The following is a 22672-nucleotide window of genomic DNA, read 5'->3' as shown; positions in this document are numbered from 1 at the left end:
CTTATTTCATTTAATTTCGTGCCAATTGATTAATGTTACAAATTAATCATCTTCATTTCATTTCACTTCATATTATCATTTTTCATAAAAAAATTATAACCGATTAAGGTGTATGGTATGATACTTTTGCCTTCATAGTTGGAAAAATATAACTACTACTACTACTACAATACTGTTAATTGACAGTTGCCAGTGTCAATATGTCTAAATTTATCTGTGGTGTGGTGTCAAAATAAATTCACTTCGCAATAGTCGGACAATGGTCAGCAGGTTTATGGATTTCATCTTTATGCTTAAACAAATTTGTTTACTAGTCTTTGTTATTAAATAAACGTGTTCATATTTATCAAGGTAAATAATTTCATTTTATATTATTTAATGTCCAGTCCAGTGTGAGTTGTTACACTTTAGAAGTCACAATGGAGGACCAAGGGAACAGTGATGAAAATATAGTAAACGCAATTGATGTTTTAACGAATATGTTTGGAAACATTGTGAGTAATGATGTGATTGTAACTATTGCTGAAAGCTGCTGCGGCAATCGTAAGTAACTGATATTTTATGTTATTAAATGTACCTTGTACATACCAGGTACTTAGGTCCTTTAGTAATTGCACAAACGCTACCCCATCCCCAGGTAATCGCGGTATTGATTTTCCACCCTCTGATTGCAAACATAAATAAAGCTATCGATAGATGCATGGTCCCTGGCTGTTGTCAATAACAACGCATTCTGGGAACCCAGTTTAAGGGATTGGTTTCCATAGCAACACTCATTAACGTAGTGATTGATTGCGTAGCAAATTTTTTGTTGTGTTGAATTACTGCTTTTTATTTTGTTTTTTAGTGGTGGACCTTTACAATTAGTTGGTTAACTTGTATTGTTTTTATTTATTTGTCCAAAATAGAGTAGAAAAATAAGCATTTGCAATTTTATTAAATAAAATAGTTTTTAACATAAACTTAGGTATTATAATTTTTGTAAAATAATGTTTATGAATATATGTTAATTTTGTTTTCATTCCATTTCTGTATATAATGACACTAAAACTCAGACAAAATGTTAAGAATCTATTCTATTTCTTTCTAAAGCATAACAGTATTACTTAATTTGGGAATTAAATTGATGTAATTTGTGAAGGGACAGTAATTAGTACTGAAATCTATTACCCTCTTCTAACATAATGGTAATAGATGTTATTGGAGGAAAAATAATAATAATCTGAATAGTAAAATAAATAAAACACAAAAACGAAATGGGAGTTATTTAAAAGAGAAGTGACTAGTGCCTGGGATAGAGGTGTTTTCCCACTCCACAACATCACCCAAAAGGATGATGGGAGATCTAATTATAACAACAGAATATATCTCCTTCCACCCCAACAACCCCTCCTACCACCCTGCCATTTTCGTACTGTTAAATTGTTCAAACACAATTGAAATTACATTTAAACTGCTGTTGCTGGGATAAAAAGAAATTAAATTGTTTGGAGACAGTTGAATTAGCTATTTAATCAAAATAATTATGATTGAGAAAACATGTAAACAGATTGATTGATCTTGAATCTAGCGAAACACCTCACCCTTCTGTTAGGTGGAGGCATGTAGGGGTGGTCCCCTGTCAGGTGTATCCACCCTCCGGATTTAATCTAGACGAGAGAGAGCTTGTTGTATAACATTTGCAATGCTTATAGTTGACATTTTATGAGATTTAGATGATATGTTACTAAAAATTTTCATTTGCAATGGGTTTATACATGCATGTGGACACTTACAGATTTATATGATATGTTATTCAAAAGTTTTCAAATAACAATTTAATCATTATTGTTCAGGTTCTAATGTTATTTTAACATTTGAAATGAAAATAAATTGTATTTTTTTTAATTAATTGCATAGATGGCACACTTATTGTCAAGTGGTTACTGGAGCTCATAGAGATCACAAAGTGAATGTCACCACCTTGAGACATGAGGTCTATGCTTCCATTGTGTAATTTAATGGCTACCCCATCCTTTAAATCAGAACATATTACTGTTTCTCTGCATTAGGCTGGATGGTGGTACCTACCAGTGCAGATTTATAGAATGATTTATGACCAGTAATTACGTCAATTACAGTTTTTGCAGGTTTGCTTTTTATTATATCATCCTATTTATTCATTGTATAAGTACTTCCTTAATATGTATTTTGCTAAGATTAGTAGCTGCTTCGCTCGATATGAATGCACCAGGTGTTTTATCCTGTTGACCACTTAAGATTTCTGAATGCTTTACACTAGTCTGCCTTTGAAGGCAAAAAATCTTAAAAGAAAAATGCTGCATCGGTAATAACTATTATTTTAAATGAAGGCAATCTCTGTAAAAGGTTAAGTGATATGAGGTTACCATAGCATATAAACATGCCGTACCGCGGAGAGTGACGTCGTTGGTCGTCGACTATCGCCTCGACGACCCGTCGGTCGGGCGTCCTCGGGGTGGCGCCGCGTGTCTGGTTGTAGTGTTGACCGCGGGAACCCCCCTACTCTGACCGGGTTTTGACCCCGGACGGAGATCGGACGCCGGGTGTGAGAGTGCAGGGGAGTCGTTTAGTGGGTGGGCCCTAAATTCCTTGGGTCCGCGGTCTGCTCTCAACACCTGCAGATCGTTGAGTCTCACATACCCCGCGCGCCCCCTAGACGCGGGGACCTAGTAGGAGGTTCGGCCCTCGGCCCGAAAAAAAAAAAAAAAGCATATAAACATGAGAACGGATGATGAAGACAAGACAATACCACCTCAGATATGAGGTTTATGTCTTAGTATGGTTAATGGTTTTCTCACCATTCAAAACAGAACACATAATTACTTGGCTATAGAAATAGGAAGGGTGCTGTATGTCCTAATATGTCTCACAAGACTCCCTACTACCAGTCATGAAAATATTTTTACCTGTATTTGTATGTAGTCCTCTGTGTTTTGATACTATTGTAATAAAACTGTAGATTTACATTATATTTTATAGTACCATCAACATAACACAAGTTGTTCTAAGATAATCCGTCTTTTTATACAATTAGTGATAGTCACAGCGGTCATATTTGACTAGTACTTAATTAAAATAATAAAACTAAAATAACTTCTTCTTTATCTCCTATTTGATCAATTGAGATGAGCAATACATGTTTGATTTACATTGAAAAATTTAATTAATATTGAATAAAACTAATAGGACAAAGGAGTATAGTCCCATGCGGTGGTCTGATCAAATTAAGACGACATTGGACTCAAACATCAATATCGTTATCCACTGGATAGGATAGGAGGACAGGGATGAATGGAGGAACATAGTCTGAACAAAAGTGCTCCGTAAAGGTCACAACCCTCAGCACTCAGGAATATGATGCAAGGAGGAAGTCTAATAAGTTCAAATCCAAAAAATGTACAGTGTAAAGATCAAATCATTTTAAAATATTACTTTTATTCTGCACGCTGTCTATGTAAGGTGTTTCTAGTTTAATTTTTGTTAAATAAAAGGACATAGAATTGTATAGTATAAGAAATTGTATTGAAAAAAATATAAGCATATTTTCCAACATTGGCCAACCATTATTGTTCCAATTGACACATGATAGATAATTCATATTTAATTTTTAAATGAATTTTGGACCAAATTTCTCTATGTTGCCCACCTTAAAAATAACAGTGCAACACACTTTGACAATACCACTTAAATTAAATAGGTATTTATAATTAAATAATATTGATGTTATTTGAATTAAATAATATTATTAATTAAATAATATTGATGTTTTATAGACAGAATAATATCGTTTAAGCGATTATATTATGTTATATTGCAAAGATTGCGAAATCCTCAGTTCCGAACTGTTAAAATATATTTTTAATTATTAGGTTGATTAAATTTGGCGGTAAATTATTTCCTTATTATTTATGAACATGTCATTTAATTATTAGTTTGAGAGCGTAAATAGGATGTCGCTTTTTAATTAAGTTTAATATAATACCATAATAGATAGTCTAAGGTCCGCAACTAAGTTTTCGCTGTTTTTTGATGAAAATGCAACTAGTCACGACTTTTTCCGATCTATCTTGGAGATTACGAATATCTTGACAATAGAAGTGATCGTCTTTGGAGGCTATTAACGAATTAAGCTATTCTGTGGTGTCAGTATGTGCCATCGATCGAGACAAACAATAATCGGATCTAGCCATGCCTAAAAGTCGCCGTTTTCGAAGATTACGCTGACGTTCGTGAACATCGAAATCACCATCTTTGAAGCGACGGAAAAAATGGTTCTCAAAATTTAAAACAGAATTTAAAACTCGCCGTTTAAAACACTTGTGACCTAGATATTGGGCACATGCCTTCTATGTTGAACCTTCTGCTGACCACTTATTCAGCCGGAAACAGTGTGATGGTCGACGCTCCACTAGGATCGTTTGATCACTGTCTTATCCGTGATGCCACATCGTTCTCTCGTCCTGGTAGGTCGTCTGGCGTTTTCCGAGCGCTATGATACCTATGTCCTTTGAACGACGCTTACGGAGAGTACGCAGTAGTAGGCAGCGGCTTGACTGTGCCTCTGTGCTGCCGTCCATGTGCGACGGTAACCATTCACCATCATGTAGGCCGTATGAGCCCCTCTACCTATAAGGCCAATAAAAACATTAACAAAATGATTTGTTTATCATATATCTAAACTTGGTTCACGATGTTTTAGGTCTCTAAAAATCGACCCGCACTTATTTCTGCTGCCATGATCGAACAGCAAGAATTTAGTTGCGCACCTAAGAATTATCTTGTACATTGTTTGGCCAATCAGCTCCAGCAGGTTATTGATGTGGCAGAGCCTCTAAATACCCCAACTTGATTGTCTCCATGGAGCCTTGAGCCATGGACGAATCTCAAATTCGATAATTACACGTTTCTCTGAATTTACGTGCTGTGTATGACCTAACACCATTGCCCGTTCGCTTATCAGCTCAATTAGAAACCAAAATAAAATAGAAAACTAAATTATCAAACAGAAGAGCTAACAATATGTGATATTGTAATTGAAAATTCTTTATTTTCAGTTGATTTGTCAGTGGACGCAATTATGAGTATAACTAGTGATTCTAATTCAACCAAAACAAAATCAGCTGAAATGCAAGAAGTTGACGATTATGCTAGTTTGGATATAGCAACATCGATGAACAACGAAAAGCCTCCTGAATTGTCGGTCACTATTAATCAAAGAACAAGTGTAGATGAAGTCCCCATGTCTTATGTATCTGCAGCTCAAACTGCTCAAACACAATCTAAACAAATGCCAAAGCCAGATCGACAAATAATGAACCAAATGAATTTTTGGACAGACCAAATTCGTCAAATTATCATGCACCATAATAATGGTGCTAGAATAATGGTTATTATGAGAGGCCTGCCAGGTAGCGGTAAATCATATTTAGCCAGAAAAATTATAGAAATCATAATGGGATCAGATCCAAATAACTTTCACAACCACATATTTAGTGCTGATGATTTTTTCATAGTACGGGGCAAATATTTTTTTGATAAAAATAAAATATCTGCTGCGCATGAGTGGAATAGTCGGAGAATCTACTTTGCATTAAATAAAGGATTGAGTCCTATTATAGTAGATAACACTCACACTGAAATGTGGGAAATGAATTTTCCTGTTTACTATGGTGTACAATTTGGATACATTATAGAAATCGTAGAACCAAATACTCCATGGAAGTGGAATACAAACTTGTTGTTTAAAAAGAACACACACCACGTTCCTTTTACCTCTATTAAAAAAATGTTGGATAGATATGAAAGAGATGTTACCACAGATATGGCCTTAAAGTTTAGCAACGCATCATATCCCATCAACTTAACGCCTCCAGTTTTGAGAAAAATACCTCCTGTATTAAATGAAACTAACGTCGTAACAAATGCAGGTGAAAATTCTTCGTGGACACAGGCTAACTGTGATCAACAAGCTCACTCAAATGCTCGAGAAAATCAGAATAAACATATAAGTAACTCCGGTGAAAACTGCAGTCACTCATCTCAACCAATGAAGGAGATCAGTGATGATAAAATGGAATGTACATCGTACTCTAGTGCAAAAAATGATTTTGCTAATGAAAATAATGAACTAAAATCATCTAGCCACAACCAAATGGACGAATTAGAAAAAGAAAATACACAAACATCTGAAGAAAAAAATTCAATAATATTACATGATAAAGCAGTAAACCAAAATCAACTAAAGGAGGCTGAGAAATGCTTAAAAGAGATAGAAGAAGTGGAACAAGAATGGGAAAATGGAGAAATGTGGGAGGACGGTACTAAAAAAAATAATAGTAATGATAATTTACCAGCTGTCGAAACTGCCCCTAAACCTCCACGAAATTCTGTGGAAGCAAAATCTAATAAATTAATGGAATCGGTCAAAAAATGTGAAGATTGGAGTCGGATTTCCATGTACATGTCACCATGGCATGATGAAACCGAAACAATCCAAAATAATGATAAGCCTATTCCTACTGAAAAGAAAACTAGCACCACTTGCGTGGAAATAGGCGATACAGACCCATGTAAAAACAGCTACAAAATAATTTCGGCAGTAGCAAGAGATATTAATAGTTCTTATACTACGACGAGAAAAGAAAAAATTCCAGACCAGCGTATGTTAGATAAAAGCACCATGACCAATGAGCAAGTAATGACAGATTCTTTCAGGTGTAAAAATGAAGAAAAGCATTTTGTTGCATTCAGGAAGTTATTTAAAAACATAAGCAGAGCTGATTTGCGCGATGTTTTCGATAAATGCTGCGGTGATGTTAATTGGGCAGTTGACATTGTATTTGATGGAATGGCGAGTAAACTTTACGATGAAAGTGATGCACAAGATACTTCTGATGCAGAAGAAGATATAGCCGACGAATGTGATTGTTTAGCTGCTTATAATATAATTCCAGATAGAGCACAAGCCATTGAACTGAATTCCACAGCACCTGAAAGCAATGATGAAACCAAAGAAACACGGCCATTACAACAAAAACGTCCGAAACAAGAAGTTTCTTTGTCAGAAACGGTATTGCAGTTAAAAAAAGAGATAGAAAAAAGTGTGAAAATTTCAGAAGAACATTATTCTCCTCATTTTCTGAGAATAAGACAATTGCGGCGTGGTGAATACTCTACAAATGATGATGTATTGGCTGTGCCTAGTACATCCGGTCTTGGGAATAATTATTCAAATACAGCTGCTACGCCAACTGAGCTAGAATGTAAATCTAACGAGAATGAAGTATCTTCTATTAGTGATGATGACACAAATAGCGAAGCGGTTTCTGAAACATATGTAACTGTTGACTTGAGCAAGGGCTTAATTCAAATCTTAGATGAACTATTTGATAGAAAACAAATGCAGTATCCGGAAAACATTCTACCGGTTGCGAGTATGCCGATGTCTTTAATGAATGAAATAAACGCCTTATGGGTAGAGTCTTTAACTTATCAATTAGACCAGCAATCTGATCAGGCTTCCTTAATGTTGAAACAAGATGCGGAGCTAGCTAGGTAAGTGGAGCATCGTAAATTGATGCAAACTGAATATATTACACTAAATTCTTGAATAAGGTCTATTTAATGTGCTGTAAATGGAGTATTTTTATTGATTACATCTCGCAGGAAGGTTTATTATGCATTCCTCCAAAATGATTTCATATTTATGTACTAGTAAAATTTTCATCAAGGTGCTTATTTCATTATCTTATTTAAAGCGCTTAGGTATGATGATGGACAGATGGTTCCAATAATCATAATATCACTGAAACCATAATTTGTCTGTACATATTAAATGTTGTAAAAATATAATTATAACATACATTGACACAAATAAAGTGCTCTTTGAAAGAACTGAAACAGTTACTCTAAGCCGCCTTGAAATAAAATTGTTCATGTTCTTATAAACAGATGGCTAGAATCGTTCATAGTATGCCGCGGAGAAAATTCAACGCATACATTGCATACATTTACAAGCACTTTACGGCCTAATCATATTCGTTAATTGTAATTGATCTATACTAATATTATAAAGAGGAAAGATTTGTTTGTTTGTTTCGAATAGGCTCCGAAACTACTGGACCGATTTGAAAAATTCTTTTTCCATTAGAAGCCGACATTGTCCCTGATGAACATAGGCTACTTTTTTTTTTTTCTTTTTATTTTTTTTTTTGGTTTCATGTGTGTTTTAATGTTTCCGAAGCGAAGCGAGGGCGGGTCGCTAGTATTAAATATAAGCATATAGTTTTGTAACTTTCATAGACCAAGAATTCCTTCTTATTGCAATGTATTTCTATAATTTCATTTTTATATTTCCAAGAATTGAAGACGCGATAGGCGCTTATTTTGCACATGAAGTTTTTAGAGTACACTCTGCATTAACATTGTAGTAATAGGTTAAGAGAAACTTTGAAGGTCGCCACTCAATTGATACCATTTTAATAATCTTCAAATTAAAATGATGGTTCTCATTTCGTGTTTTAAAATTCTGAACTCGCCTGAAACAATATAATAAAAACTCTACAGGCAACTGGCTTCAAAAGAATTGGAGTTTATACAGGAGGGCAGGGAACCAGTTGTGCCGGATTTCAAAGAAATTATGGATATGGATCTTGCAGTATCATTGTATCAAAAAGATGTGGCGAAATGGAAGAAAAAAGAACCACAAGACTTGGCCGCTAAGATGACAAGAGAAAAACTTTACAACTTGTTCCCGGAAATTTCTCAAGATGTTCTAGGAGAATTACTAATGGCCCACGAAAATAATTTTCAAACCACCGTTGAGGTAAGTTATACGAACTGAGCGATGGTTTCAGTTAATAATTCCACTTTTTTTGTGATTCTCCTAAATGAAATTGCGCAAATACCCATACTGACTTACGAAATTAACAACCCGAAAGCTGTTTGACTAGATATATGTATAAAGTCTTTTTGGATGATTTACTCATGAACTATATTTATTTATTTATTAGGCACACAATACACATTACAAGCTAAAAAGATACACAAAAAATAACAAGTAAAAAAAAAAAAAAACTGGCTTGCAACATAAACCACGTGCGCACGACTAAGCAAAACAAATGTGCTGAGTTTGTACACATGGTCCTTACAATTATCCAAACTTATAATTTAAGGAAATAATTTTACTCACAATACAAAGTAAACAATTGCACTACTTAACCTACTATTAACATGGTGGATGCCCTTGAACATTTTTATAAACGTCACTAACCTACAAGTAAAACTCCAATATGTAACATTCGGGAAGGTTGAGTTTAGGTGTTAGAATTACAAAGATCATTGCATCTTTTGCGGGTTGTGTTTCATAGAAGGGTAATTCATTTTCAGGTGCTGCTAATGTCAATAGGACGAACAGATATTTTGGAGGCCGAAAATGGATTAAACAAGTTTGTAATGGAGAAGGAACTTCAGCGCCAAAAGACTATACTAGAACAGGAGAGAAAGGTATTATTAATACAAATCAACTTTGTTCGGCAGAAGAAAAGTTTTAAAACGCCATTTTTATGAGCAGGCTCTTTCGGAAGAGGAGTGGCCTTTACTGCCAAAAAGCGAAGTGGTCGAAATGGGAACCGTTCAGTATTACCGGGATGAGGCAGAAATGCATTTAGAGCAGCGCAACTAGTGAGTACTGAAATGTAATGCAATTTAACAAATTGATGTAACAAATATACCATTTACATAGCGTTACCTTATTAAGCCAAGCCTAAAAATAATAAGCGGATTGTTCAAATCAAGTCATATCGAGTGAAGCTTCAATGTCAAGGGAACAAAACATGAAATTGTCGATCTTCATTGATTCAACTTCAACTCAAACAAGGGGATGGCAGTAGCGTCACATTCGCATGGTCGCATTCACCGGTAATCGTTTTAGCGCAGTGATGTTTATTAGATTACACAATAAAAAAAATATTAGAAATAAAAAAAAAACATTACAAAATGAACATTTTGCCAGAGTTGAGTTGAGAGAACTATACTTGAGACCTTAGAACTTATATCTCAAGATGGGTGGCGCATTTACGTCGTAGGTGTCTATGGGCTTCAGTAACCATTTAACACCAGGTGGACTGTGAAATCGCCCACCCAACTAAGCTATAAAAAAAAAATCTCTTCTACGCTGTATCTTTCATTTATATGAATCGAATTTTATTATTGTTTTGTTTCGTTTGATATAAGCTATCAATCATTTACATATTGTGCTATTGCTTTGAATCGACACATTTAAAATGAAAAAAAATATTTCATAGTAATCATAACAAGGCGCAACACTGTATCCGTTTGGGGATGCTGCAAGTAGCCGACTATTATATTGACGCTGCCAATCTCCATAAGCAAAAATACGAAATCGCCAAAAATCTCGCCGTTGCTTCACTTATACAGGTATGCGTTTATTGTTATAATAAAGAAATTGATCTGTCACTTTATTATTGTGTGCGCGAAACTAGTTGGCCGCGCCTTATGTATGTGAGCGGTGGGACGGAGAGGCGGAGACAAAACGCACATGAGATTGTAATAGCGAGATGAGTCCGCCGATAACAAGACAATCTAAGGAAATCACATATAAAGTGCTTTCGTTTTTTAAAAAACTGAAAGCCGATGTCAATAGTTTAGAATCTAAAATTGATGCGAATATAAATAAATTAGTAGCAGAAGCAACAGTTGCTGAAAGTAAAACTTCCTTGTAAACTACAGAGGAAGCAAAATTTAGTTCTCCGCGGAGACCATAAGAAAAAAAAATGTGTGCGTGTACTAGTGTACACACGTAAGAAGTGAAACTTCTTTATGGCCTTATTTTTCGAAAAATGATCTACATGCAACTTTCTAGAAATTGGTTAAATAAAGTTAAATTAGATAAAGTTTAAACAAAAGGATTTTATTATCATAGACATGAATACAAAAAAGTTAAATTAGATAAAGTTTAAACAAAAGGATTTTATTATCATAGACATGAATACAAAAAAGATGGCGCGTAACGGAAAAATGTGACGCGTAACCGAAAAATGTGACGGTAAATTTTTTTCCAACGCCGATAAGGAAGTTTCACTTCAATAAAAAAGAAAATACAAGTTGATGATTTTGTTTTATGGAAGAGATAAAAATTCCAAGTCTACGAAAACTAAATTAATTAATTACAATTAGAATTAATTACAATTAGATAGGTACAATATAAAATTCTAAATGTTAATTTTTTATTTATTTATTAGTTTCAATAATTGAACGATTATTGTTTACGATATCTCGAGATTGGTCATCACTGTCTAAGCTCATGTGCGTTGCGACTAGTAGGCAACCCGCCCCCTCACCCCTGTTGCCACCTAAGGCGCGGCCAGCTAGTTCCGCGCGCACTATAGTAGTGATTGATAGTGGTAAAATAGGAGTTTTGTCATTTAAAAATTTTAATTTGATTTTTTATACACAAACTTGTTTCAAACGCTGGCTGAATATATGATAGGCAGCGGTTTGACTCTGCCCCTGACATTGCTGATGTCTATGAGTGACGGTAACCACTTACCATCAGTTGGACTGTATGATCGTCTAATAACAAAAAAATAATATATTAAAAACTACAAACTCAACAAAGAATAGTGAATTCTTTTCCTTAGATGAATAATTTATTTAAGAATTTTTGGCTTTGTTCTTATTCTCATAGTAATCACTCGTAGTGTTTATAACTTTTATGCGTTAATTTATAGTCGGGTACTACAAGTTACTTTAAAAAAAAATACATTTAAAGAAATTATTTTGCCTCGCATTTATATGTATTTAAGAAACTACAATGCTCGGTCACATAACTTAAGTCCTTTGGGATATTTTTTGTTAAAAAAAAGATAAAAAAACGAAATAAACACATTTGAAATATATTCAAACATTAATTCAGGTTCACGCCACAAGGAATCCGGACAGTGCGACCATAGATCTTCATTACCTGCGCGTTCTGGAAGCCAAGGAGTCACTTGACATCTTTCTGGACACGCATATACGCAAGCTGAAAGAGTCGCACGCGCGCGGCGGTTCGCGATACAACACGCTGTATTTCATCACCGGTAGGGGCGCTCACAGCAACGGACGACCGAAGATAAAGCCCGCCGTGAAGAAGCGTTTGCTTCAACGTGGCCTTGCGTGAGTAATTTAATTAAATTTTTTATTTAAATTAATTTAAATAAAAACGTTTACTGCTACAGATAATATATTGTATTTGTGTATGTATATCGACGCTTGAAAGGCAAACGTGATTAAGCGACAATGCGTGAACTTTACACTAGACTAAAGTTCAAATATCTGAAAAAAAAATATTTTAACGAATCTAGCTGTAGGATTGAAATAATTTTAATAGACCTACAAATATAATTTTTTTTGCGCATCGAATATGGTTATTGCCTATCATTTATGTACAAAGCAGTTATTGTCGCTTGGTCACGTTTGCCTTTCAAGCGTCTATATAATTATGTATATGTTACGGTAAATGTGCGCTCTTGGGAAATGTACACTATTACCGGTAAATGTGCACATTTGCCGAAAAGTTAGATATATGTGAACTGAATATAATGTATATGTACATTTCCCGGCCAATGTGTACTCTTGCCTTCATGTTTTGGTAAATGTATAATACTCTTACCTTCATGTTTTAAGAAAAGTTGGAATACAAATAAATTAATAATGTTTTGGAATAAAAAAATATTTATTTAAATAAACATAATACAAAAGGCTTTAATAACGAAAATTATTTTAATTAAAATATGCAAATGACCAACAAAATATACTTTTCTTTGCATATTATATAATATGTTGTAGGTTAGGTTAATTTAGGTTGTAGTGGTGCGCACCACATACATTACTACCACTTGCGATTTTGTATGGCATGCTCACATTGACCAAAACGGCATGGTCATTGTGAATTCAATCTACATTTCCCTTCTTTGAAATTGTAAATGTTAGTTGAATGCACATTAACCCAAACGAGGAGGCAAATGTGCACATTTACCAGAAAAATGTGTACATTTGCCGCAATATCTACTTTTACCGTAACATATATACATATATATATAACGAATTAAGGATCTCTTGTGAGTCCGCACGGGTAGGTACCACCACCCGGGCTATTTCTGACGTGAAGCAGTAATGCGTTTCGGTTTGAAGGGTGGGGCAGCCGCTGCAACTATACTGAGACCTTAGAACTCATATCTCAAGGTGGGTGGCGGCCCTTACGCTGTAGATGTCTATAAGCTCCGGTAACCACTTAACACCAGGTGGACTGTGAGCTCTTCCACCCATCTAAGCAATAAAAATAAAATAAAAAAAGTTTTACGCTATCGATAATGTTGAAAAACTCGCAGTAGTCGAAATTCGACTATTTGAAATTATATGTTTAAACATTATTATGGTTCTATTGTCAAAAACTATTATAATTCGATACTATAATCACGTAGATCAATAACATTAAAGACAAACAATATTAATCTATTCTCCATTCGACCACAGACTTTAATAATTGACAGTAAACAAAGATATATTTTTATGTATGTGTTGTGTCAAATACATTGTAGTGTGTGTTATGCTTTTTTTATTGATTTAATGTGTTTTTTATGCATAATTAAAAAAAATATAGTATTCTGCACTTCTTATCTATATTCTCTATAAGTATAGGAAATTTCATACTCCTCCGTCCGCGCAATTTTCGTAAAAAGGGATACAAAGTTTTTGCTTCATGTATTAATATATAAATGTATATATACATTTTCAGCTACTCTGAGCGCAATCCCGGAATGCTGACGGCCAAAGTATGCGCGGATGACAAGCTATCGTACCAACTTCAGAGTTCCTAGGATCAGCTTTCTACAACATTGCCTCTATTAAATCAACCGGCGTATCATTTGAATTCTCAATCACCGCAATGCCCCGTATTGATGTATCCATTGAATTACAACCGACCTCATTACATTGTGTACAACGGGTGGTCAAGCGCTGTTTATTACAATCCCTATATCAATTATTTCTTTTTGAACCCTAATATGATGCGACTTCCCCCAAACGCATACCGTTACGTCTATGGTGTTTGTTATGGTAACAGCGTTTACATGTACGGAGCTTAGACATGAACACATTGAATATTAAAACGATTTCATAGTAAGATTTATATCTTTATGCTTGAATTAATGGTAAGTAAAAGTGTATATTTGCTTTCCCCTCAGTTTTTGCTTTAGCAAAGTAAAGCGTATTTAAAAATAAATACAATTCCGTAATATGGATAAAAGAGAATACACATCATCATTAGGTAAGTGACGCTCTGTTCTATTGAGGTAATTGTTGTAGAATTAATATTTTGATATCTTCTATATTAATATTAAATACTTTATTAGTACACGCTCAGTAAATAGTAATATATATTAATGCGTAAGTAGTATGCAGTATTTCATTCTTGCAAGTGTAACATAGAGACATTTAGTGGTAGATTATTCATGCCAAAAGACATATTGACTTAGTGAGCTTATTAATTTAATATTGACTTTTGTTTACAGTTTCTATGCCATTTACATAGTAGTAATGGACGTAATAATAATAAAAAAATAGTATTAAGTTTCTATGTGTAGAACATTGAGCATATTCAAATTCGTGCCAAATTGTAACATCGATAAATATATCTTGAATCAAAAGTAATTAAAATACTCGTAAGAACCGTTTCATAATTAATTGAAAAAAAAACCAAGTTTCTAGTCTATACTTAGGTGGTTAGTAATATTAATATATTATTAAAATGTAGAAGAGTAAAATATGAATATTTTTAATGGACATTGCATTAGCGTAGAATAAACTGAATAACTTTTTGTCTTGTAGATCAGTAGTATTTAGTAGTAGTAAATAGAAACAAATACATATAAAAAGTACCCACTATTTCCATATTATAGTAATCAAATAATAAATTTAAATAAAATATAGTATATTATCAATTTTTGTCTTATAAGAATATGATATATATTATCAATAAAATATATTAAAAACGCTATGGAGAGATGAAGACGGAAGATATTAGTAGGATTCTAAGTGTAATTCTTTAATTTTAAGAAAAATATGTCCCTTGTCCTTCTAGAATATTTATGCCATGATAATATTGCTCCTCTTTAGTTACCTGTACAAGTTTAGATGTGTACATTGCTATATAATTAGTAATTAAGTAGTAAGGACATAAATATTCGTATTACGAACGAATTTATAAATTGTGTTACCGTAAATGAAACATTATCAACGACCGTGAAGCTAGACCAATCTATTCACCCGCTCGCCTAGCGTTTGAAATACAAATAAACGTTACTATTACATTGTCTATGAAATTCCATCTTTTTTTCTCTATGCGCTTTTTATCTATGCGTTGGTAGCCTAAGGGGTTATTCCAGCTTCTCGCGGACGGGTAGGTGAGCTCACGGGCTCAACCTGAAAGAATTTTCTGTCACTAGCCCTAGCAAGAGCAGTGTTTCGCAGAATCTAGCGCCGGATCGGAATCTCGGCACACTGAGAAGATCCGGCGAGAAACTCATTGGGCTGTGGCTATGTTATAGTTCGCTCGTCTAACTCTTCGTCGCGATCGAAGACGATGATGGTGACCGGTGCTTGAAGAACCTAAAAGCACCGAGTGTGGATTCGAGGGATCTGACAAGCGATAATCCAATCCTTCAGAATATGTAATACATGTAATATATAAGAGATAACAATCAAACATTTCAACGATTTCCATTCTTTGATGTTATCTATTGTGCAAAAAAATGTAAACGTAAATTGAGGAAATCAATGAACTATTTGAGGAAAGCGTTAAAATAAGTGACGCCCGGACTGTTATTATGAAAACTTTGAAAGTGAAATGAAATTTCCTGATGACACATTTATGACTTTATTGATTGGACGTGACTTGGTTTAGAGTCAATGTCACTAATATTGTGACGCAAATCGGATATTATCGAAGTAAATTGGCTACACCGCCCTTATTTAAATCTCGTGGAGAGATCCAATGAACCGGATTTGAATTATATGGGTTGCCAATAAGTGAGTGAAATTAAAAAAACGAATGACTCGTTTGTTAATAATAGGAGCATGTACTAAACAAGATATACACACATTTTTGAAGGAATCAAAAGTGAGTATCAAGAATAAGCTATGTTTTAAGCCGGCCTGTAAAAGACGGAAGTATAACCAGGTGAAACTGATTATAATGAGCTGGCATTGTTTATCGTGGACAATTCGATTCTATATCGATTTATGAGATAAAAAGTTGAAGTTTATTCGAAAAATATGACTATGAATAAAAGAAACAATAATATGAAAAGAAATATAATAAGAAAAAAATATAGTAAAGAAACAGTTAATAAATGGATGTTTCTTTTATTAGATTACTTCACGCAGTTAATTTTTATTTGAGAAATAAAACGTTACTTGTTCGTTGATCGTTATCGGCGATTAAATTTTATCTTTCTGATGATCCTATTTAATGTCTGAGACGCGATAACATTACTTTTTGTCTGGTCACACTTCGATATTTTAATATAAATTACAGATTATTTGCAAAAAAAATTACAAATTTCAGTAAAGCGTCGGTATTCACTGATTTTCGAAGTGTGTACCAATTAAGTGGGCAATTCTTAATATTAAAAAACGACTAATAAGCGTTTTAACTGACTTACAGTTAGGACTAGTTTTTCCGAACGGTTCGAATTCAGTTGGTTGTATTCTGTTTATAAAAATAATTGCCCACGTGTGTATATAATATTAAATTTAATCAGATTTTTCATACTATTTGTCTTTAGTAGGAATTGGTGTTGTGGTAAAATATATACAAATTGAGGAGTTTTCAAACGAAAAGTCCCTTTTATAGAGATATTTTATAATTGAGAAGTACAATAAATCGATAATATGAACTACGGTAGTATTAAATATACAATGTTTGTTATTATACAATTCTATTAAAAAGGGATTTAATATCGATTTTAAAGCTCTTCGATTAATTTACTTCATTAAGTTGTCCCGTTTATCTTTCTTTCATTTTGAACTTTTAATATGGGTTCGTCTGTGATTTTTACAGGGTGAAATATATCGGACTTAGTTTAAATTGTACCTCTCGAAACACGATTATTAAAAAACCGAATTTATTTTCACATTTTTGTCCATTTACGACCAATCATATAAATTATTTATCTTTGTACAATTGGCCTTATAAAAAATTAAGCGCATTGACCTTTTATCGGCAAAATATATTTTCATAAATTTACACTACGAAATAAATAAATAGATTGTATTTTATATTTTGTAAAAACAATTTCGTACAAAAAAAAATTAAAAGATTTTATATTGCTTTTATGCCGATTGTACAAATACGTATTTTTATGTTTGATTTTTAATCCGTATTCGTAGTTTTAAGGATGTGTCGTGTTCAATGTCGTATTTAAAAACAAAAACCTTTAAATCTTAGTCATGCCATGAAATTCCGTACGAACTCCCCGATACTAGTAGCTCTTAAAATCGTAATCATATAATTCATGGTTAGGTTGTGTTGTGGTCACATAAATATGAGAAGTAATTTTCTTCGTCTATTAAAACCGGAAATCGTCGTTCGGCATTCGTAAATATGAATTTGGTACATTAAACAGGGTGTAATATTCGAAATTTTTCGAATTCAACCGATTTGGGTATCTAAATTTTTTCCTGTATACATAAATTCCCAAAGTTATATCACCGTTCTTAAACACCGTGACTATCCACTAAATGTTTTTTTTGTTTTGCTATTCTCTACCTACCTAATTGATTTACTTTGATGCACAAAGCAATTTCGATAGATATATTTTTTCCGCTTTGCTGTGTGATTATTCAGTATTCTTTCTTCTCTTGGCGGAAAATGAAATTTTCCTGAATGTCTAGCTACGATTTCTGAATAAAAGGTCCAGTGTGCTTAGTTGAGTTTTTTAACGTTCTCGATAGCGTGAAAGTTAACTCAGCCAAGAACATTAAGTTTGGAACAGCGCCCCTAGCGGCAAACGTAGGCAAACAAATTTGAGTCAACTTTTACGCTATCCAGAATGTTAAAAAACTCCCACTAGGCACACGGATCGTAAGATGTTTTCAATCAAGGATATCTGTTGAATAGATTAAAGTATCGAAGGTAAAATTCCCAGATGTAATAAGCGTTGAATAATTATACAATGGGTGCTGGTTGTTTGCCTTGTATGCGGCCTATAGGTACCGTTGTTAGGTACAGTAATGTGTAAGATAATAAAATAAATGTTACAAATTATTTAAATTATTAAAAATTGTAACACAAGCCTGAGGTTTCTTCCTGAGGCTTCCTACTATTTTTGGTAAACTTTCGATTTAATTTTGATTAGAAATGCTCAAATGTTTGTGGAAGATATAATAGAAAAAAAATGTCCATCATATCACAATGATATTGTGCATCGGTTTTATCCGGGAATAACGTATTAATTTGTATTATTAAAGAATTAGGCTTTTTGGCCTTCACAAAAATATTTACACGTGTACATTAATTATCTAAGTGCACATAGTAAATTACTATTTAATCTAAATGTTTAACTTGCAGTATGAACGAAGATATTATATGCCAGTGGTTGCTTGCATTGTGCATTATCCACCAATGTGTACCAACGCTTTTTTTTGAGACGGTAGAAGGTCCTACGGGTCAATTTAAGGGCACAACGTGAGATGCAAAATAATAATTTGTTTCAACACTCAAGTGTGATCACGTAAAACGTAATAAGGTTTAAAAGAGAAATAATGATCGGGAAAATGGTGTGTAATGTGACCGCACAACTCTGTTTGCACTTGGTAGCTTACAATAGAACTTAATGTCTGTCATTGTATTTGCTTGTATTGAATTCTGAAAGATTTCTATAAAAACGAAATTTTGTTACACAACGTATGTTTTTACAATCGCCAACGTTTCAGATTCAATGTACATGGAACTCTTTTCAATTCACAATATGATCTCAGTTTTCTGCGCGACAAAAAAATGCTTTTGTAGAATATAAGCTTTTGGTGTTAGGATTAAGATAATCAAATAATATGCATGTTAGATATAAGATTCTCCCACCATATCGTACATTATGTCCGATTATTGTTTAGTTTCTTTAAAGGTCAGATTTTGTTATAGAATGTCGGCAGCAGCAGTTTTACAGAAGAGAAAGCTTAAAAAGAATGTTAGCTTTTTTTTAACAAAAATGTTTTTAGTTGATCACTCAATTTTAAATGAATGCTCGCAAACACTGTTGAAGTGAATTGATTTGATTGAAAGAGTACGTAAAACAAAAGAATATCGAGATACGTTTTGCACTCGATCGGTTTTTTTGGTTATTAATGTGATCGCAGGTTGTGCAGTTATATTCGAATTTTTGCTGGATATTCGATAGATACTACTCTTCCTCTTCTTCTTGCCTTTACCCATTGATGTGAGGTCGGCGCAGCAAGTCCTTTTCTCCATTCGGCCTATTGTTTTTTCACTACCTATGCTGATAGCCTTTATAGGCTATTTCAGCTTCTCCCTGACGTGTAGGTGAGCTCACGGGGCTCGAACCGGGAGTGTTGCTAACACTGGCCCCAGCAAGAGCAGTTCTTCGCAGAATCTACCACTGGATCTGAAACGCGACTCACTGAGAAGATCCGGCGAGAAACTCAGTAGGCTTTCAGCCAATAATAAGTCATCTCTGCACTGACGCCTCGCGCATATTCCCTTTCACACAGTCCATCCAAGTCGTTTAAGACGCCTCTACCTTACATTGCCGTCTATTTTTATACTTAGGTCTTTATGGCCGACAAGTACTACTATAAAATATGTTTCAATATTACGCAGTGTAATGACGTCATTCGCATTCCTTCAGCGGCCTTAAGTTCACAAATGCGATGTTCAAAGGGATCGCGTCGACCCGCACAAACTCCGTTAACTGATTGTATTTAAAATGATTTCATTTTATATTAGTATCGAAAGTAGTATTGACTTTAAAAACATTTTTGTTTGGATACCTATGTATATGTAAACATAATTTTATTGTATTCCAATGTTTCATCAATCGATCCGTGCTCGACCGAAGCTTGCGTGTAAATTTAGAGTAAGAATATTTTTGTTCAAAAAAAAAACGAAGTTGATTTTTGAGTAAAATTAGTTTTAGTTGTTTTATTAATTTTAAGTGAAACAAGATTTCGTCGTAAGTTTTAAGTTGTATACGCTCAGAGCTGTTTAATGCCGAAGGCCGTAAGGAAGTTTGGATTTGTACAATTGTACATAATTGTGTAGGGGTAATTGTTTGGGATAGTAGGAAATGAAAAACGTTGGGTGCTTGGAAAGAACGGTGCAGTGTGATATGTTTGAAAAGTTCTTAGCGAACGTTAAAAAAATAAGGAAAACTTTCGGTCTTGTAAAGGCATCACTCGAGTACATACAAACACATTTAATTATATTAAATGTTTTATTTCAGTATGACGTGTAAACTTGAAACTATAAATTTAATGGTAAAACGGAACAAAATAATTGTACCTATATTACTTACTTGCGTATAATATGTGTTTTGAAGTTTATAAAACTTTTTATTTTATTTAAAAGACATGTAGATTACGTTTTGTATTATATTTTAGTATTTGAAAACGTAAAACTACAATATGAAGATTTGGACAATAAAAATCGTCATATCATATAGGCGTACGAAGCAGCGAATTAGATCGATGGTTGGATAAAAGGTATCCAACGTGATATGTGAAGCAGAGGTTCGTGTTTGTATTATTTAAGAGGCTTCATTTGTTTTTGGCAGAGTTATATTACTAGGTGAAGTGTAATAAAAGGGATGCAGTATGTTCAATGTAATTAACGTCGCGGTGACGTCATCTTTCGTTGAACCGACCCACAATTTTGAAATTCATTAAAGCAATTGTGCAAATATGTTTAATTTTTTTTTATGATTATTGTATTGGGGACTTTTGAAACTATGCATAGAATGTCGTTTTGTTGTAAAGGTCAAAAGATTAAAGAGAAATTATTAAAGAGTAGAGCTGTCAAAGAAAATGCCAATATTGTGAATATGATAAGTTTATCTACACGAGACGACGTTTAGTTCTTGTACTCTTGTACAGATGAGGCGGCTTACAAACTTATCTGAAGAGATTTATGTATCTCCAACATCGTATTGCAACTTTCTTTTGCTTGTAGGGCTTACGACGAGGCAACTTATTGCAGAAGTAGGTACATGTTAGGCAGTCTATTGCTCATAAGATTATTTTAATCCCGTCAAGTCATAAGCACAGCGCACCTAGTAATATGAACACCGTTGCTCTGTCTTTCATTTAAATTTGTTTATTTTGTCTACGAATACCTACGTCGTAAAATATGTGTTTAGCTGTAAGTCGATGTTAATTGATTGTCAATTAAAAGACAAATAAAAGAAAAAACTTATGTGCCAATTTTATTCAATCATTTAAATCCTTATGCATGTGATCAATATGTGAATGCATATACAGATATGTATATGAGAGTATGATCGTTCCTACCCACCCTCACAACACGCCCAACTGTCAGTATCACGCTTTCTTTACACTCATTTTGAGATTTAATCTTTTTTTTTATTGCTTAGATGGGTGGACGAGCTCACAGCCCGCCTGGTGTTAAGTGGTTACTGGAGCCCATAGACATCTACAACGCAAATGCCACCCACCCACGTTGAGATATACCTAAATTCTAAGCTCTCAGTATACTTAGAACTACAACGGCTGCCCCATCCTTCAAACCGAAACGCCTTACTGCTTCACGGCAGAAATAGGCGGGGTGGTGGTACCTACCCGTGCGGACTCACAAGAGGTCCTACCACCAGTAAACCGGATTCTGATCTTTTATTGTGGACGCCGCTCATGAACACGTGTCGGAAGGCTAATAGAAGCCAGTGCAATGGGAGTCATGTCACTGAAAACGGTACTGTTATACCTTACGTACTTTTACAAGTGAATACCGTCGCTTTGAATTTTTCCAGTTTACATAGTTACGCACGAAGTTATTGTGCGAACAAACGCGAGAGTAAACCTTTAAACTGTGTGCTTAGTGCGAGTTTTTTAACGTTCTCGATAGCGTTAAAGTTATTTCAAAGGACAATGCCCATTTTCTATGGACGTTTGGGCCCCTAAAAAAAGTTGTCATGTCATGATGGTTTTAACTTAATTTGATAGACAAAGAAATATCGTTTCATATTCAGAAAACGATTTTTATATTCTCAACCAGGTTTAAGAGAAATCTGTTTTTTTCTGCAGCTAAAATTAAGTTGTTAATTGTTTTGTTCAAAATCAATAATCGCTCTCATCTTTATAGAATTAAATAAGTTAATTGTGGTTAATGTTGCTAGAAATAAGCCCTTACGTACATTTTATTATTATTATATCCTCATAATAATAATAAAATGAAATGAAAATCCGGAAGCCAGCAACAATATTGTTGTTGTTGTTTTTAAATTCGTCAATAGGCAGACAAAGAGCGTAGCTTAAACAGCCTAGTCTGTCGTAGTTATATTTTTTTTCTATGTCAATAAAAAGCCGGTGTATCTCTTTTTATTGCTTTTTGGGAGTTTTGACG

General features: G+C 33.9%; 1 protein-coding gene across 2 annotated transcripts; it reads left to right on the top strand.

Moving 5' to 3' along the window:
- Positions 1–183: 183 nt before the first annotated feature.
- On the top strand, positions 184–21516 carry LOC101736423 (uncharacterized). Of its 2 annotated transcripts, none has more exons than XM_038019153.2 (8): positions 184–543; positions 5076–7575; positions 8587–8845; positions 9409–9525; positions 9593–9702; positions 10326–10458; positions 11957–12198; positions 13820–21516. In XM_038019153.2, the coding sequence occupies exons 1-8, from the start codon at positions 420–422 to the stop codon at positions 13899–13901; spliced, it is 3567 nt and encodes a 1188-aa protein (XP_037875081.1). In that variant the 5' UTR covers positions 184–419; the 3' UTR covers positions 13902–21516. The 2 variants fall into 2 exon arrangements, with proteins under 2 accessions (XP_037875081.1, XP_037875082.1); XM_038019154.2 differs by having other exon boundaries at positions 204–351.
- The last annotated feature ends 1156 nt before the right edge of the window (positions 21517–22672 follow it).

Source organism: Bombyx mori, chromosome 23, assembly GCF_030269925.1.
Source record: "Bombyx mori chromosome 23, ASM3026992v2".
In the NCBI taxonomy this organism is placed as follows: Eukaryota; Metazoa; Arthropoda; class Insecta; order Lepidoptera; family Bombycidae; genus Bombyx; species Bombyx mori.
Note: the sequence above shows the minus strand (reverse complement) of the source record. Positions and strands in the feature narration are given on the sequence as shown.